This window comes from Megascapheus bottae, chromosome 12, assembly GCF_031878675.1.
Source record: "Megascapheus bottae isolate mThoBot1 chromosome 12, mThoBot2.hap1, whole genome shotgun sequence".
Taxonomy (NCBI): Eukaryota; Metazoa; Chordata; class Mammalia; order Rodentia; family Geomyidae; genus Megascapheus; species Megascapheus bottae.
In genome coordinates, this window is record NC_143520.1 from 56371248 (window position 1) to 56389910 (window position 18663).

The 18663-nt window shown below is 52.6% G+C and overlaps 1 protein-coding gene across 1 annotated transcript in view; it reads left to right on the top strand.

Annotated features, from left to right (window-relative positions):
• Hs6st1 (heparan sulfate 6-O-sulfotransferase 1) overlaps positions 1-17504 on the top strand; it is a 37223-nt gene extending 19719 nt beyond the window's left edge. Inside the window, exon 2 of the mRNA XM_090343004.1 lies at positions 14680-17504. Coding sequence (XP_090199130.1) covers positions 14680-15388 — 709 coding nt within the window. The 3' untranslated portion in view covers positions 15389-17504. The remainder of the gene's footprint in view (positions 1-14679) is intronic.
• The last annotated feature ends 1159 nt before the right edge of the window (positions 17505-18663 follow it).

Genomic DNA, 18663 nt, shown 5'->3' on the forward strand with positions numbered 1-18663 from the left:
GTGAGGCCCAAGGCCTAGTAGAGTTTACATCCTCCATGCCTGCTCACTGAGAGCCACAGACAGGGCTGTAGGACTAATGTCAGGAGAGAGAAGACAGGAAGCCTTCACCCCCTCTGCTTCTAAAAAGCCCAGGGAAGAGCCCTGCTTCTCATGTTCACTCAAGCTGGGCATGGTGGAACATCCCTGCAATCCCAGCCCCTCAGGATGAGAAGATGGGAAGATTGAGAAGTCTAAGCCAATCCCAGCAGACAGCAAGACCCATTAAAAAAAAAAAAAAGTATAAACAAAAAGGCCATAGAACATTTACCTAATATGCAAGGCCCTTGGTTCAATCCCAGTGCCACACAAAATGGGCAGGTGGGCGGGGGGGGGGGGAGACAGATAATGCAGTAAGTAATGCATGAGGTAATAGGCAAACTCCCCACAGAGCCAAACACCATCACCTCTTTCCTGGAGCAACCCAAGCCTAGCTGGCTGTCTGGCCAGCCGGCCCTGCTAAAGATGTGCTCATACCTCCTTCCCTCCTTAGGAAGAGCTCCCAGAGCCTCCAGGAGCCACAGCCCCATGTATTCCAGTAGAGGGCTTGCTACAGGTCTCCCTCAGTGTCCATGTGCAGGGGACAGCTGTCCCTGCAGACAGCCAGGAAGGAACTTCACCTGTGCCACATGGGAGCACCCAAGTCCTGGGCATGTCTACTGAGGTGCCGTCACAGGGCTACCCCTGGTTAGAAATAAGGCCGAGAGTGTAGCCTAGTGGTAGAGTGCCCACCTAGCCTGCACGAAGCCCTGCGTTCAGTTCCTCAGTATCACATACTCAGAAAAAGCCAGAAGTGGTGCTGTGGCTCAAGTGGCAGAGTGCTAGCCTTGAGCAAAATGTGTCCAAGGGGCCGGGAGTTTGGCCTAGTGGTAGAGTGCTTGCCTAGCATGCACGAAGACCCGGGTTCGATTCCTCGGTACCACATACATAGAAAAAGGCTGGAAGTGGTGCTGAGGCTCAAGTGGTAGAGCTCTAGCCTTGAGAAAGTCCAAGGACAGTGCTCAGGCCTTGAGCTTAAACCCAGGACTGGCAAAAAAATATATATTTAAAAAAAAAATGTGTCCAAGGACAGTGCCCAGACCCTGAGTTAAGCACCAGGACTGGCAATTCATACATACATACATACATACATACATACATACATACATACATACATACAAAACTGGACTAGAGAATGACCAGAAGCACACTGTAATTTTCGGTTGGGCCTGTACAGGAGTGGTGGTGGCTGTGACCTGCATGGCATCTGCTACGCTGGCGGATATAATGGACTACAGGGTTTGGGGCCTTGTCAGGACCTGAGGATCACACTGGCTGGGGGCTTTGAGGAAGTACTGTTGGGCCTCCCCAGATAGAGGGCCACCATTCTTGGTCCTCCAGCCCCCGAGAAGAGGGGCAGTCAGAATCCCAGAGTGCATTCAGAGGGGTCACCTTCCTAGACCCCCATTCTGGGCACCACAGCAACATGACTTCCTTTCTAAGCTTTGCCCCCTGAGACTGTCGATGTCGGGGCAGGAGAGACTGTTATGTTTCCTGCGCCTAAACTAAGACTTTTTTGCTTTTCCACACTTACTTAACAATTGGGTATTTTGAAATAAAAACTGGCAATCTCGTTTTTCCCACCATTTACTAACAATGTCCTGTCCTTGAAGCCATGAACTCATTTCCTCCTGGAACTGACTTCACTCCCATGAGCTTGGGCAGCTTCCTCACGTCTGGCCACATCCACTTCTCTGAGCTCTGCTGTTCTGTCTTGAGGAGTTCCCCACTCTTTGCCACTATGCCCCACGTCCCCAGGTCAACCCTGGGGACTGGGCCTGACCAGGAGCCCAAATAGGGTCACAGACCTGTGCTCACCTTCCATGGCACTTGCTGATCTGGGCACTGCCAGCCCAGGCACATACTCCTCTCTTGCACACACACAGCAGGTACTTTATAAAATCTTCTGGAACAGAGAAAAGAGCTCGGCACATTGGGGGTAAGAGGGAGCTGGCCCTGCCCTGAGGCCTCTCGCGTCCCAGCAGGCTGTCTCTCAGGATGAGCAGGTTCCTTGCCTCCACAGTGCACCTCATACATGTTCCACCAAAGCCTTGTGGTGCTTTCTGTCGGCCTGCCTCAAAGCGAGCCAGGAAACAGGCCACATGGGGACGGCTGGCAGAGCAAGGTCCTGCCCATCCATCAGTTTGGCACTCACTGGGACCTCATCCTTGCTCTACTCTGTCTTGGATATCCTCGCCCCTCCAACCCCCAAGGGCTTGAGCTGTCTGAAGAGGGGAAGTGCTTGCACAGTGGAGGGATTAGAGGCTTCTAGACATCACCCCAAACACACGCACGCACACATGCACTCACACACACACACGCACAGAAAGACCCTAGGAGAACTTGCCTGAACCATTACTTGGCAGCAGGGACAGCTGCCATAGGCAGAGACAATGTATGGACCTCAGGGCAGGAATTAGCCCCTTGGGGTATAGGCCAAGAGGGTTACTGCAGGAAGGGCTCCTGGCTCCAGCTCCTTCGGGGCCCACTGCCTGCACATTTCTTTGTTCTGACAATGCTAAGTGCACTGCCTCATGGGGCCACACCTGGACACCCAGGGCCAAGAGACACATGACCTCTGGTGAGTGTCACTGAGACTTATTTGGCCCCACTGAGGCCTGAGGAACTAATGGGGGTGCTTCCAGGCTGCTCGGGTCTCCCCACTCATACCACATTCAAGAGTACAGAGCTGGACTCCCACTAAACACCCTGGCCAGGGGACTGTATACAAGCCAAAGCCTAGGGGACCTGGGTAACAAATCACCCTGGCTCCCAAAAACAGGTCAGCTGTCACCCCACAATCTGGAGGGATTCACAGCAAGATCCCTGAGATCAGGGCTTTGTGTGGGCATGATAAGGAGCCACAGAGTCCACGGAGAGTGCATCCTGGGGAAAAAAAAAAGAGGAAGCAAGCTGGCCACACTGACCTCCAGCTCCTGCCATCTGCCCTACAGAATTTGTTGGCGTGGGCTGTGGCGCTTGCTATCCTTGTTCACCTTAGCCTTTCGTCTGTCATTAAAAACAGCAGGACCTAAGTTCATATCAGCACCCTGGACTCTTAAACTGTATCCTCAGAACCAGACTCCTGTGCCCCGAGGATGGGCAGTCGATTAACTGGACTACACGTGTGTGCTCAGTGACTGTGTTCATATGTGCTTCCTCGAGACCGGAGATGGGTTTGCTGAGCCTGGCAGTCTGGGCAAAGCCCGGGCAGGTTACTGCTGCGGAACAGTGAGGAGGAGCCCTGTTAGCCAGAGCACTGAGAACAAGAACAGCCACATTCAGGAGTAACCCAGACCAAGAGGACACTTGCTAAGCTCTGGCCACATCATAGGATAGCATTGGGAGAGACAGTCTCTGCACTCAGCCAGCTCAGCTGTTTAAGAAGGGAGGGCAGGCTGGATTACATGCCTGTGGGTGTGCACAAGGCAGATGGCAGAGACCTGGGGCCAGTGTGTCCAAGGACAGATGGTAACAGATGGATGGGGAGTGAGGGAAGGCCCTGGGGGCGGGGGGACTGGACAGGGAGGAGAGTAAAGTGCCTATATTGGAGGCTCTGGGCACAAAGGAGGTCACACAAAAATGCACCCCTGCCTTCTCTCTCTGAGTACCTGGCTGGTGGGAAACCAAGGACAGGCTAGATCCCAGCCTAATTCCAGCCCAGTCTAGATCAGTCCTGTACCATGTGAGAGAGCCTTCAGGTTGCCTGTCTTGGCCTAGAATGTGGAGTACATTTTTGCTGCCTTCATCTTCTCGTCCAGATCTCCCATAGTCCACCTCCTGAGTTGGTTGAATTGTAACTGCCTCCCAGACTTGCCCTAAAGGAGAGGCTTCTGTGGGGGCCAAGCAGCTCCTGAGCCCAGGAACCATTGCCAGATCCCTGGCCTTGCTGAGGGGGAGTAGAATCCTCTCTACACCCACCCCACCCCAGTCCTATGCACTGTGGCCTGCACTCAGCCAGTTGGCTGAGAGGAATACACTGAGCAAGCAGACTGGGTAAACCAAGGCCCCAACGCCCTGCAGCCCTCTTCTTACAGTGTCAGCGTAAGTGGAGGCCATCCCCTACCCTAGAGGCCTGGACCTCCTGGAGGCCTTCCTGTCGGGCATTGGAGTAGCATGGTGTGATTACAGCCATTAACTTCTGTGCCATCAGGGCCCTGGCCAAGGGGTGTTTCTACACCTGCAGCAGGAACTGCCACTGGGGAATGGGGAGGTGAGGGTGGCTGAGTACTGGGACCTCTCTTGCCTGGCCCAGCTGCTGGGCACATGGCAGTTACAGGCCTGCAAATATCCCATGCTGAAGTGGATGTGGTACATCTCCCTGGCAGTCCTGAGCACTGTCACCGTCCTCCAACAGTCTCGCTCACCTGCTCTCACCCCATCATTGTGCAGGAGAGGGCTCCAAATCCACCTGCAGAAGAATGAGTCCAGAGGACGTCCTGCCTGAGACTCGCCACAGCAGGTCTGATCCAGGAGCTGTGGGTTAGAGACAGCTGGGTTTTTCACTGAAGAAGTGATCTGGAAATAGAGTTGGGTGAGTCACAATAGCAAGGCCACAGCTAGCAAGGAGGGAGGACTTGCTAAGCTGCCTCCAAGATCTCCGTACTCCCATGAAAATCAGAACCCCTGGAGCCTGTGATCCTACTTACTCGAGAGGCTGAGATGTGAGTCGTAGTTTGAAGCCAACCCTGGGAAAAACTGTTCCAGAGACTCTAACCATCCACCATGGCAGAAGTATGGCTCAAATGCTGCCACACCAGCCTTGAGCGCAAAAAGCCAAGGATTGTGCAGAATTCAAGCCCCTGTACCAACACCAGAAAAAGAAAAAGAAACCCTGGACCCTGGGTATCAGTGCAGGTAGAGGCCCCAGCGTTCCGGCCCAGCATGCCTTGCTGTGCAGTGGTACACTTTGTGCCCTTCCATAAGCTTGGCCCCTTTCCAGGCATGAGCTCTGGGGGCACAAGCTTCTGCCCCAAACTCCTGGCCTCCAGCCCAGCAGTCAGGCTGTATGGTTGGACTAAGAAGGCAGTCAAGGAGGTAGGGCAGGCTTGAGGCAGCCTGGCCCTGCTCACTGCACCTGTCTTTGCAGGGACATCTGGGCCCTGAGAGGGTGAGCCCTCCCCCCACGTACCCTCCTGTCATGGCTGTCTGGCTTCCTGGTGGGGTGCAGAAGTGCTGTTAGGTATCCCACAGAGCTGTCATCTCTGTGATCAGCCATCTGCCCCAGCCCACAGTGCTCAGCATAGCCCTGTGCTGTGGGGTAAGAGGAGAGTTCTGTCCAGGAAACGAGAGGATGTTTGCCCAGGGTCCTACAACCAGGCACTGCCATGGCCACCACAGTCCAGGGTATGGGCTGTGATCCACAGCACCCAACAGTCCTAGCTTCTGTTCTCTTGGTGAGGTTGTGTGCCTCTTCACTGTGGGTCTGGATGTGACTTTCTGCGTGTAGTTGCTGGCTCCTCACCAGAACTCTCCAAGTTTTGGGGGAAATGGCCTTCTTCACACTGCCACACTGGTTTGGATGATCCATTTACTGGGGCTGTTGGCAGAAGTTGTTGAATCCCCTGCTGCTCCACCCAAGGTAGTGCCTCAGCCCAGGCCTGGCAGACCTTGTCCTCTCACTCAGTTCTGTGGCCTGGGTAGCTATACGACCTCTCTGGGCCGTAGCATTCTTGTCTGGAAAACGGGAATAGTTCTTGTCCAGAACAACCAGGTAGAGCACCAGCAGTTCAGTACATTAATTATTACTGAAGGTCTGTAGCCCAGGCCAGTCACCCCATGCCAATGGCTCATCCTCTCCCCATTCCATCTCCTTGATGCTTGGTGCTGAGTGGATGGGGCAGGTTCAGAAGTCAGCATGGGGTGGTAGTTTCCTTCCCTGCCTCTGAAAAGGAACCCCAGTACTGGCAGGCTGTGCTGGGGGTGCAGTCACAGAAATACCAGGGACCCAGGCTCCTCATTTCCCCACCAGCCCAGAAAAAGAGGTTTCTGCTTTGTGCTCCAATTTGATTGCCAGTGCTCATCAGTCCCTTCTGCATCCTAGCTAGCAAGGAAAGCAGGACATAGCTGTCTCTCTAAGGATACTGGGATGGCCAGACTTCATCACATACACTAGGCTAAGACTCCTTTTCTGGGCTTCCTCTTTAGGGACTTCTGTGCTGTTCCCTAAACTTGTCCTTTAGCTGCCATCTGTAAGAATTCAGCTTCCCTGGTAAACCAAGGTGGCCCTCCCAGCTTCACTGGAAGCAAACAGGCCTGGGAGTGGTGATTCTGGCTGGCCCTGCTAAGCAGGGTCTCTTGTGTGCCACTCACGCCCCCTGCTGGTGAGCTTTGCCCAGGCCCTGCTCTCTGCCCACTGGAGGAGGAGTATACCAGGGGCCAAGCTAAGGCTGGGGCCCCTCATTCACCCTGTTGGGCATCCATCTCTAATCTTCAGCTGTCAGCATAGCAATTTCATAGGTCATCCGTGAGGGCCACCAGGGCTTGGCCACCTTCACATTTCCTCCCCGAGCTTCCGTTCTGGGGCCCTGCCAAGGGCATCCTGAGGGAAAAGAGGAGATCTGAGGGCAGATGTGGAGCAGGCAGGACACCTTCCCAGGAAGCCGTGGGGGGGCCCTGCCCACTCCTGTGCCCACACTGCACCTGACCCCTGATGCCACAAGGCCTGTCCCTGAACCATGGTATTTTGGGAAGTAGATTCACTTAATCAACAAAAATAGCCACTGCTGTTCTGCGGATGTTACCAAGAGAGGGGCGGCCTTAGCCTAGAATTTTCTATGTGCATTTGGAAAAGGGCTCCCCAGCCTGCTGATGACAGCTCAGACTCAGTGGTCCGGGTGCCCTGCAGGCCCCAAGAAGGGCCACCCACTCCTGCATGTGAGGTCGGGTGCAGGAGGTCAGCAGCCACTGTTCAGTGCCCTCTGTCCCTCCTCCACAGCCTCACTGGCCCCTTCCTGCCCCAGGGTAAGGAAACCGTCAGCCCCACATGCCATCCACCTTCCAGTGGGACTTGAGCCACAGCCAAACGTCCATATTTCTAAGGAGCTGGTGAGAACAAACTTGTGGTGCTGAGGCCTGGGCACCTGGGGGCCGTCTCGGGGTGCAAGTGAAGCAGCTAACCTCCTGGGGTTGGCAACCGAGGGACAGAGGAAGGCTGAGTGCAAGGAGCTTTGTGCCGTGGGCTCCTCGGCTCTGGCAGTCTTCTGAACATTGCCATTCCCTCCCTGTGCTGGACACCGAGGCCCACTCACTACCCATCCCTGGCCTGCTGGGAGGTGCCCTGTGAGCCTGGAAGCAAGACATGAGTTGAGTGTTCCCATTATCCAAACATCTCGTAGCTTCTGTACTTCTAAAGACCCCTTAGAATACACCTTTAAAATAAAAATATAAAAATTCTTGGAGCCAGGCATGGTAACATATACCTGTCATGTCATCGACCTGTGAGGTGGAGATAAGAGCTGTGTGAGTGCAGGGCCAACATAGCCTATCCCAAAAACAAAAAGTAAGGCCAAGAGCATAGCCTAGTGGTAGAGTGTTTGCCTAGCATACACAAAGCCCTGGGTTCGATTCCTCAGTACCACATAGACAGAAAAAGCCAGAAGTGGCACTGTAGCTAAAGTGACAGAGCACTAGCCTTGTGCAAAAGTGTCTAAGAACAGTGCCAATGCCCTGAGTTCAAGTCCTAGGACTGGCAAAACAAAAATTAGCCAATGAACTGTCTAGATCCAACCTTATGGTGTAGACTTTGTCTTCATGAAACAACCCTAGAAAAATAAGAATATGCGGGGAGTGGCCCACAAAGGGAACATTCTTGCTACATTGCAGCTGGTGTGAAGGACGCGTGAGCAGTGACATGAGCTTGCAGCAACACTGCTTAGATAGATGTAGATGACAGCAAGCACAATCCTTGTACTGGAAGAAAAGCCTGCTTGTGTTTCAAGGTCTGAGTAGTTTAGTAGCTGGTTAGCTATGCCGTATTTATGAAGGTCCTGCAGAGTGGATGGAGCCCAGAGGCACAGTCTGGAGGGCTCGGCCACCCACACCCTGGCGAGTCACTCCATTCTCTCATCCAGGACCAGGTCAGGCAGGAATGGCCTTTTCTAGGCCCTTTTCTTAGGTCAACACCTACCCAAGCAGGGTGTTTGTGCAGTCACACTGTTGTTTGAATTATTTATGTACAGGTTGAAGACCCCCTTATCCAAAATATTTGGGACCAAAAATGTTAGATTTCAGATTGTACAGTATTTGCTTAATCATACTTGGGGAGATGACTCAATGATAAATGCAAAACTTGTAACTCCCTTGTGTTTTACACATATGAGGATGGTTTTGTGCAGTATTTTCACTGGCTTGTGTTTTGACTATGACTCTACCACATGAAGTCAGGGGTGGAACTTTCCACTGTTGTATCATGTTTGCACCCAGGAAGTTGCAGGTTTTAGATTCGGTTTCAGTTTAGGGAGATGCAATTTGTAATGTGTAATTTCAGACGGTGCAAAAACATGTAAAGAATATGTTAGTGGCCCATTGGGACTTACAGGTTTTTACTGAACTTGGAACTTTACTGTAGGCTTGACACTTTTTATAACATTGCAGATGCACCATTTATCTATGCTGCACCCCTCATCTCATATCCTGTGAGACAATGAGTTACCCAGTCTCCAGTTCGGAGGTTGTGTCGTTTTTACACAACTCTGATCACAGGTGCAACTGTCACAGCAGAGACAAGTGACTGCAGCTTCTGGCCTCTGGCTGTCAAGCCCAGCCCAGCCTGCTTCCTAAAAGAGTTCAGAACTTACCCCTTCACTTTGTTTTTCCCAGAGACTTCCTGTGCTTGTTTTCCACAGAGTGGGGTTCCAGCCGGTGCTAAGCTTGTCCTGTAAGAATGCAAACTCAGGGGATTAGAGGCATGGTTCAAATGGTAAAAGGAACACTCGCCTGGCATGTGTGAAGACTTGAGTCCATCCCAGCATCACAAAAGAAAGAAGAAAGGAAAATATAATATAGTGAATTAAAATCAGGGCTGGTGGCTTAGGCCTGTAAATCCTAGCTACTCAGGAGGCTATGAGCTGAGGGATCACAGTTCAAAGCCAGTCTGGGCAGAAAAAAACCCTCAAGTCTCAGCCAACAAAAACCTGGTATGTGGCTCAAACAGTACATTGCCAACTAAGCAAGTGCAGGGGTGCCCTGAGTTCAGTCCCTGGTATCAGCAATAACTAAAAAGAATACAGATCAGAACTTGAAAGCTAGTCACTCCTTAACCGTTTGGAACTGTACAAAAGCACATTGTAACATGAATTTTCACTACTTCAGTTGGCTTTATTTTGGGCTGTAGCTTGGGGCAACACTTGATTTCATAAAGCAGAAGTGTTCTACTAGCCTAGCAGAGGGATAGTGGCTGATGAAGATCATTCCAGAGTTGACCGAGAAACAAAACAGCAGGAAAGCAACTGGTTGATCACGTCCAGTAACTTAATGTCAGTTAAAACAAAGGGGACTTCTTTATCATCCCCTCTGAGCCTGGCCAGTTGGGGAAATGTGTGCCTTTCTCCACTGACTGTTAACCTAGCAGCTTGGTTTGGATATAGTAACTGACTCCACTGTGATTTTTAGCCTGGGCTACTGGGCCCAGTGCTAGAGCCCAGTCCGAAACAAGGGCCCTCTGTAATTGTCATATAACAGATTCTAGGAGAAAGCACCTTCCTTGTGCTTCAGGATCTTACATGGCGGTGGGGCCCACAGAAATGTCAGAACAGCTGGAAGTCTCTCTTTCACACACACACACACACACACACACACACACACACACACACGGTGGTGGGGCCCACAAAAATGTCAAAACAGCTGAAGGTCATACACACACACACACACACACACAGCGCTATAATTAAATACTAGGCAGTGATTCAAGCAATAAAATCTATGGGCTGCAGTCCATGCAGACCAGTTCTTTGAGGTCTTCTAGTTTCTTTGGAATCTGTGTGACTTTTGCATCTCAGCTCTACTTGTCTGAGCTTGTTTTTGTATTAATGGGAGGACTCCTTGGTCTGCCCCTGCCTCTGACTCCCCTCAGGAGCCAGGATCACAGACCTTCCAGTCCTGCACACATGACCCAGGTCTGTCCCTCTACACTCTGTTGCTCTCTCAACAAGTCCAGAGCAACTAGAAGTGTTACTAGGACCTCCCCCATGCCATTATGAAGAACAGCCCTCCACTCCATGCCTGCTGCAGAGCCTTCCCAGGGAAGGCGAGGGCCTTGCTTGCCATAGGCCTGAGCACCAAGGTAGGGGAAACCACCTCCCACACTGCATCTAGACCCACTGGCTGGCAGTCCCTTACACCAGTGAGCTACCATCTGTATGAATTTATGAACTAGAGGCCACACTGAGGGCACGGGAGACTTCTCTTCCAACACTTCTGTCTGTTCCTATCTGCCTTGGACATGTCGTCTGGTGGCTCCTGTCTAGCCTGGCCTTTGGAGGGTGGCAAGAGAAATGGGAGACCAGGGCCTGGAGTTTGGCCTAGTGGTAGAGTGCTTACCTAGCATGCATAAAGACCAAGGTTCAGTAGCACATACATAGAAAAAAGGCAGAAGTGGTTCTATGGCTCAAGTGGTAGGGTTCTATCCTTGAGAAAGCTCAAGGACAGCAATCAGACCCTGAGCTCAAGCCTAAGACTGGCAGCAATAATAATAATAATAATAATAATAATAATAATAATAATAGATCAATCTCAATAGGCACTGCCCCCAAAGTTTTCAGGCTGTTTAGATCAGAGGCCCAGGAGACAAAGGGCCAGACACAGGCCTGGGGGTAGCCCATGGTGGACACACAGATACAGCTACAGAGGTCTGGTCTCAGTCGCACCCCACATTTTATCCATTGCTACAGCAGTGGGCCTTCCCGGCATTGGCTATCATATGATAAGCAGCCAGAAGCATGGGCAAGGCTCTTTGTCACCCTCACGTGAAACATGTTCTCGGAGACCTGCTGTGACTGCCAGGTAGGGCAGGATCACAGAAGGGGATCTGTGACCAGCCACCCTGACAGCATAATCTACCATGCCTCCCACTGAACAGAGTCCCTGGCCTCTGTGCTGGGGAAGGGGAGACCCTGAGGGCCGAGCTGCCCCCATCTGTGTCTGCAAAGCCGTAGGATGTCCAGGCCAGCCTCCGTCCAGATGCTGAGGCTCCATATGGTCTGTACTTCCTTCCTAGAGAAACCACACAACATTCCGCCTCACTGATGTACAGGTGGTTAACAAACCACAGCCGGCCCCAGCTGGCCTGGCAACCGGCCACCCTCACTGAGACCGCAGGGACCTCCCTGCAAGGTAGCCACTCCTTCCTGCAGAAGAGGAGCCGTGGGGAGTGAGACTCCTGGTTTGAAGCAGTGGCATCTCACATATCTCCCTACTGGGTCTTACTTTTTGTCTTCCTTCCCGTGTGTAAGCTATATTTTTTATCTTGAAGTGCTCGGGACACACTTGAACTTGTATAATTCACACAGCAACAAGTCAGTGGTAAACACAGTATTATAACCCCAAGGCCCAGCTTGATCGTTCAGATGGGATTCGTGTCAGAGAGCCACGTGTGTCTGCAAAAGGGATTTCTGTGTTGACCTTCAGCTTCCTACTGAAGACACACAAGTAACCATTCACAGTCACGGCCCACAAGCAGAGACTAGGTTCAGTTTTGCCCTACATGAGTGTCCTCACTTACTCTTATCTCACGTTTCCTTTCTAGTGGAACCACATGTGGCTTAATGCGCCACTGCCTCAGTTACTGGTGAAGTTGAAGCCTCTATAAATTTTGGCCAGTTTCCTCAATATTGAGCTTCATTTCAGTTTAATTTATATACCTCCTTAGAGTTCAGTCAGTTTGTGAGGAAACAAAATTATACTCTAATATACTCTTCTTTCCAACCTCACCAAGAAACCATTTTGTAGCTCAATATTCTTCGGGCGATTATGTGTGTGTGTGTGTGGTAGCTTTGAGCCAAAATCCTCAGATTTCAGCCTCCTGAGTAACTAGGATTACAGGCATCAGCCACCAGCAGCCAGCCTTATTTTGTTTTTTGGTGCCAGTCCTGGAGTTTGAATTCAGGGCCTGAGTGCTGTCCCTGAGCCTTTTTGCACAGGGCTAGCATGCCTACCACTTGAGCCACAGTTGCACTTATGGCTTTTCAGTGTTTAATTAGAGACTAAGAATCTCACAGAATTTCCTACTCAGGCTGATTTCAAACCACCATCCTCAAACCTCAGCCCCTAGAATAGCTAGGTGACATAGGCCACCACCACCTGGCCCCTCCATATTTTGAGACAGCTTGAAGTCCTGTTGATGAATATCTGGGGGTTTTTTGGGGAGAGGGTTGGTGGAGGGTTTTGTTTATTTTTTTCTTTGCCAGTCCTGGGGCTTGAACTCAGGGCCTGAGTGCTGTCCTTGGACTTCTCAAGACCAGTGCTCTACCACTTAAGCCATAGCACCACTTCTAGCTTTTTCTGTGTGTGTGGTACCGAGGACTCGAACCCAGAGCTTTGTGCATGCTAGTCAGGCACTCTACCACTAGGCCACACTCCCCGAGTACCTTTTATTTTTATTTTTCTTTTTTTTTTTTTGGTCAGTAGGGGCTTGAACTCTGGGCCTGGATGCTGTCCCTGAACTCTTCAGCTCAAGGCTAGTGCTCTACTATGTGCCACAGCGCCTTTCCTCAGTTCCTGTTTTCTATTTTGGTAGATGCTCATACCTCTTCCACCCTCCCCAAATAGAGTTCAAGCGCAGGTGTCTATTATATCAATATTCACTTTACGATGTCTCCAAAGCCTCTTATTTACTCCTGGGACTGGTAATAGACTTCTTTTTTCCTGGAGTTATTCATTACTTTTTTTTTCTTCCGTTTTTATAGACTAATTTTTTTCCAGCGATTCTACTCTGCCATGTACTTACCATTTTTCTCCTAGATGCTCTATTATGTTGAGTAAACTGTCCATGTCCCCTCCCCCTCTTTTTTTTCCTGAAGCCACTGCCCCTTTATTTCTGATAGGCTCAGTAAGATACACAACTGAATCTTTCTCCTGGTTTGCAGTTCCTACTCCCTACATGTTGTTTTCTTGTTTAGGGAGTTTTGTTCTTTGTCTTAGTCTTGATTTCTACTAAATGGAGTATGTATTTCAGTATCTTCCTAAAATAAAGTTCCTAAGCTCTTCAATGCCTGAAAGTCTCTACTCTACCCCCAGACTTGGAAGATAGTTTGATGTAGGTCATTTTCTCTTCATTTTAAAGACACTGCTTGCTTTCTCACATGTGGTCTCCTGGTTTCTCCATCGGCTGGGTCCTATTCTAACAACCAGTCCTCGTTATTTTTTTCCTTAATCTTCAGTTGTTTCAAAGGTCACCTGTCCAGTCTTCACATTCATTTATTGAGCACCAGATGAGCCATTTCCATTGTTTCATCTTCTCATTGCCTTGCCGGGTCACCCTTGAGTACCTGCAGGGACAGATTCTGCTGAGAGTGATAATGCCACCTCCTCCAGGAAGTCTGGCTCTTCCCATCTGCAATATGGCCTGAGAGAACCAATGTGGGAAGAGTGTAGAGGAACTGAGGCCAAAATCCACCCAGCCTCCCTACCCATTACCTTCTGATGCTGCCCTCACTGGATAGCAGCTCCCTTTCACAGACAAAGGTGGTAAGCGATGGATATGGGGAGTATTGCATCCTGACACCTGCACTATAGCAGTACTGTCATTTCTGGAGGAGGCGTGGAGGCCAGTGGGCCTGGGATCCAGCCCTGGCCCATGTCCCAGGAGGCTAGAGCAACACAAAACTGAGCCCCTCTGGAGAGTATCAGTAACTAATGTGGATCATGTGGCTGGACACAGGTCACTCAGGATCGTGGGCCCACAGCCTGGGGGCACATGCACTGTTTACCCTCAGCCTGGCAGGCTGAGTGAGGGTGTTGGCCTGTGACTGCTAAGCACCCCATATGGGCCTGGAGCCAGACTCAGCAGTCATACTTGGAGTAAGGCAGGAAGGGAGCATCTGCCAGCCCCCTGAATCCCACCGGAAGACTTCAGGGAGCAAAGGGGGCTTCCTGGGCATGGAGTCCCCTTTCCTTGTGCCCCTGCCTGTATCACACAGCTGCCAGGCCTTCCCTGCCCAGTCACCTCCTGCCTGGGGGTGGAGGGGGGGCAGTGAGAAAGGAGCATAGACCTCTGTCTTAAGGCCCTGAGCTACAGTTCCCATGCCAGAACTGACTGTTGCCAGCACCTAGGTCTGTGGGTAGGTGCAGTGCATGCCCTGCCTCTGTGGTGTGCCCGGGACACATGGGGGCCCTCAAGACGGGAAGGTCAGGACATCTTGTTGGGCCATCCTGGTGCCAGGGTCTAAGCACTCGTGGAACTAACCACGGTGTGACCTCATAGGTGCTCATGTGTCCCACAGGCCAGTGGACCTCTGAGCCTGGGCCCTGCAGACCTCACATCGCAGAGCCGGGGGAAGGGATGTCCGCTGAGAAATGGCCGTCCGGAGAGCCAAGTGCCAAGTCACCTGCGTCCCCCCCCCCCCCCGCACCGCGCCCCCCTCACCTTGGCTTCCGTTCCCGTTGCAGGAAGTTCTACTACATCACCCTGCTGCGCGACCCGGTGTCGCGCTACCTGAGCGAGTGGCGGCACGTGCAGCGCGGGGCCACGTGGAAGACGTCGCTGCACATGTGCGACGGGCGCACGCCGACGCCCGAGGAGCTGCCGCCCTGCTACGAGGGCACGGACTGGTCGGGCTGCACGCTGCAGGAGTTCATGGACTGCCCCTACAACCTGGCCAACAACCGCCAGGTGCGCATGCTGGCCGACCTGAGCCTGGTGGGCTGCTACAACCTGTCCTTCATCCCCGAGGGCAAGCGCGCGCAGCTGCTGCTGGAGAGCGCCAAGAAGAACCTGCGCGGCATGGCCTTCTTCGGCCTCACCGAGTTCCAGCGCAAGACGCAGTACCTGTTCGAGCGGACGTTCAACCTCAAGTTCATCCGGCCCTTCATGCAGTACAACAGCACGCGCGCGGGCGGCGTGGAGGTGGACGAGGACACCATCCGGCGCATCGAGGAGCTCAACGACCTGGACATGCAGCTCTACGACTACGCCAAGGACCTCTTCCAGCAGCGCTACCAGTACAAGCGGCAGCTGGAGCGCCGCGAGCAGCGCCTGCGCAGCCGCGAGCAGCGCCTGCTGCACCGCGCCCAGGAGCCGCCTCCGCGCGAGGACGCCGAGGAGGCGGGCCGCGTGCCCACCGAGGACTACATGAGCCACATCATCGAGAAGTGGTAGTGGTGGCGCCGCGGGGAGGGGAGACCGACGGCAGGGTCGGGGCGCACCCGGAACTCCCATCCCAGGGCACCCTGGGGAGGGCGCCGGGGCGGGGCGGCCCATCAGGGCGCAGCACAGCGGATCGGAGGGAAGCTGCTGGAAGGGAGCCGGAGGCACCGTGGGGTCTCCACGGCCCTGTCACAACGCTTGCAAAGGACACAGACTTTGGAGAGGGGACGCGTAGGGCCAGCAGTGAGTCCCACGCCAACTATGCACGCGCTTGCCCTCACCCTGATCGCTCGGGCCGCTAGGGGCGAGTGGCCGGCTCCAAATGAGCACCCCCCAGCCCCTTTGCCTCGGGAGGCACCGTGGCCCCAGGCCTGGGCCACGCGGTCTCTAAGGAGCACAGGCAGGCCTTGGGGGTTCTCAGACCTAGAGCTCCCCAGCGCCCATCCACCGCTGCTCATGGTCAAAACCCAGGGCAGCCTGGCGTTTGGTGTTGACCGTCCAGGCTGCCCTAGCTCGTTAGGAAGGGGATGGGTACCAAGTGCCCCTACTAACCCTGTTCTTTCTGGTCCTCAGTTGCTAGCCCCCAATCACCAGGAAGTAGATTCAAGGGCTCCTCTACCACCCCTCCCACAGCCCTGAGTGTAAAAGTACAGTCCATCTTCCATTGGCTGTAATGCAACCACAGCCTGCCTGTGAGCCATAGCCTGGGGCCATGGTGGCTCTAGGTGGTCATAGGGACCCCCAGAGCCAAAGTTGAAAGAAACAGTGCTGGCCCTTCCCCCTGCATTTCTCTGCCCCTCACGAAGACTGGCCAGGCCCTGTTCCAGCAGCCCCACAGGCTGGCCAGTGGTTTTACTAGAAGCCATGTTACATATCCATTGAAAACATTGCCCCATGTTCTTGAGAAGCCCTAGATGATCCCACAGCTGAGCAGCAGAGACCCTGGCTCTTCAGAGGCTGTGTGCTTGAGAAGCCAGAGCTGACCCCAACGTAGGACCAGACCCCCTCTCTCCCTGGTTAATTCAGCCATTGGCTGCTCCTTTATGGAATGGAGATGTCAGCCAGCACAGACAGGCAGGGCCTATCTGCAGCCCACATGAAACCCAGGTGTAAGCTGGTGCAGATGCCCGGGAGCAGGTGGCTCAGTCCTCATTTGTCCGGCGTAGAGGCTCCACACTCAGGCTTCCTACACTGGCCACTTCACTTTGGGTCCACAGGCAAGCTGGGCTCGAGGTGAACAGCCTCTAACCCAGGGCCGCCTCCTGGAGCATGGTCACACCAAGGGGGCAGGGCCCAGGTGAGTAGGAAGAGTGGCTCTTGTAAAGGGAAGCTGAGGTCCCTGTGGGATAATCATCTTCACGGCTCATCTCGGGTGGCTACTCTTAGTAGCCGGATAGGGTGTGTCTGTGGATTCCTGGAGACTTACACAGGCCATGCAGGGTTCTGAGGCCTCCTGTCCAGAAGTGGGCACTTGATCTCAGTGGCCCTGTCTGGTGGGCTTCCTATGTACATGGCCAGAGTGTAGGATCTGTTTTGTACATATTGGAATATGTTTTAACTTATGCCCCGCCATCCCAACTCACGGAAGCACGGGTCTCTCCTCAATCTCTGCTGCATTTGGAAAATGATCCTGCCTCAGGCCAGACCCACACTGAGGCCCCTCAGTCCCTGGGCTGTTCAACCCAACTCTTCCGCTCAGGCCACCTGCTTCCAGGTGGGTTTCCCTGTGCCTACAGCATCTCATCAGATGTCAAAGGATAGGGTGGCCCCAGCTCTGAGGAGCCGTCCCTAGCGCTGAGCGGACAGAAGCAAGCTCAGCAGGCTGACGGTCTGGTCACCAGGGACCCTGTGGACCTGCAGACGTCCCCTCCCGGAGAGGAAGCCAGGGCAGCAGAACTGCCCGAGCAGCAAGTCTGTGAACCTTTTGGGAACTGGAACTGTTTAACTTGAACCCAGGAGCATTTAAAGCTTTATTTATTTATAGCTTCTTATTAAAAAAAAATGTTGGGAAGAAATTTTTTGGTTACAAAAATTGAATTGATGATGACATAGCCAGTCATAATCATCTAATTGTTTTTGTCTAGGTCAAGAATGAATGTTAGCAGATGAAATAAACCCCAGAAAGGACCCTGTGTGCTGTGGTCTGTAGTGGTGCCACCAAGTGGTGGCATGGGGCGATGGCAGCCTGCCCTCAAAACAGGGTCCTAAGCCAGGCACCTGTCGCTCGTGCTTGTAATCCTAGCTGTTCAGGAGGCTGAGATCTGAAGGTCAAGATTTGAAGCCAGCTTGGGCAGGAAAATCTAAGATCATAATCTCCAAATAACCAGCAAAATGCTGAAAGTGGAGCAGTGGCTCATCTGGTAAAGCACCTGCATCCCGGGTCCCAGGCCCAGGCAGCAGGCTGGAGACTTCCTGTGTATAAATGGTCCACCAGGGCAGGAAAACAAAAGTCACACCATGCGACTCTACAGGAGTAAGCCAGTCACTGTCAGACTCCTTCGTGACAGCACAAAGAGATGGAAGCAGGTGTGAGTGAGGTGGTCTTGAGCAGGGATGTTGAACACCATCGTCACACCTGCTGTGGTCTCCCCTCATTCGATTGGGAAAGAGTTCAAACAGTTTACAGACACCTGCTCAAAGGCTCAGTACTATCCCTTTTCTGTTGCCAAAAGTTTTTTCCACATACTGGACCAGTTACAAAGAAAGGAAGCCGTGAGCATGGCCTAGAGGTAGAGTGCATGAAGCCATGGGTTTGGTTCCTTGGTACCATATACACAGAAAGGGCTAAAAGTGGTACTGTGGCTCAAGTGGTAGAGCTCTAGCTTTGAGCAAGCCCAAGGACAGTGCTCAGGCCCTGAGTTCAATCCCCAGGACTAGCAATAAATAAACAAAGGAGGTTCATTTGGCTCATGCTCCTAGTCCAGGGTCCACATGCCTTATCTTACTAGCACTGCCCTTCCTGCCTTGTGGCACAGGGCATCAAGTGGTAAAAGGGGGAGCAGCATATATGTAGCCACAAAGTTTCAGCGTGGGCACTCCCTAGCATAGGTACTCTCCTGGGGTGACATCTAATCCTCCCAGAGGCCCCACCTCCAGACACCAAACTCAGACTGTCTCCACCCTCTTAAGTCCTCACAGTCAGGCTTAAATTCCAACATGAGCCTTGGGTACCATTCCATACAGACCCTAGCAAGCTCTTTGCCTAAATTCACCTGATATTTTGCCACATTGTCCTTAGACCTTCCCTCTGTCTACTGCTCACACATTAGTGTACCTGTACTTACACG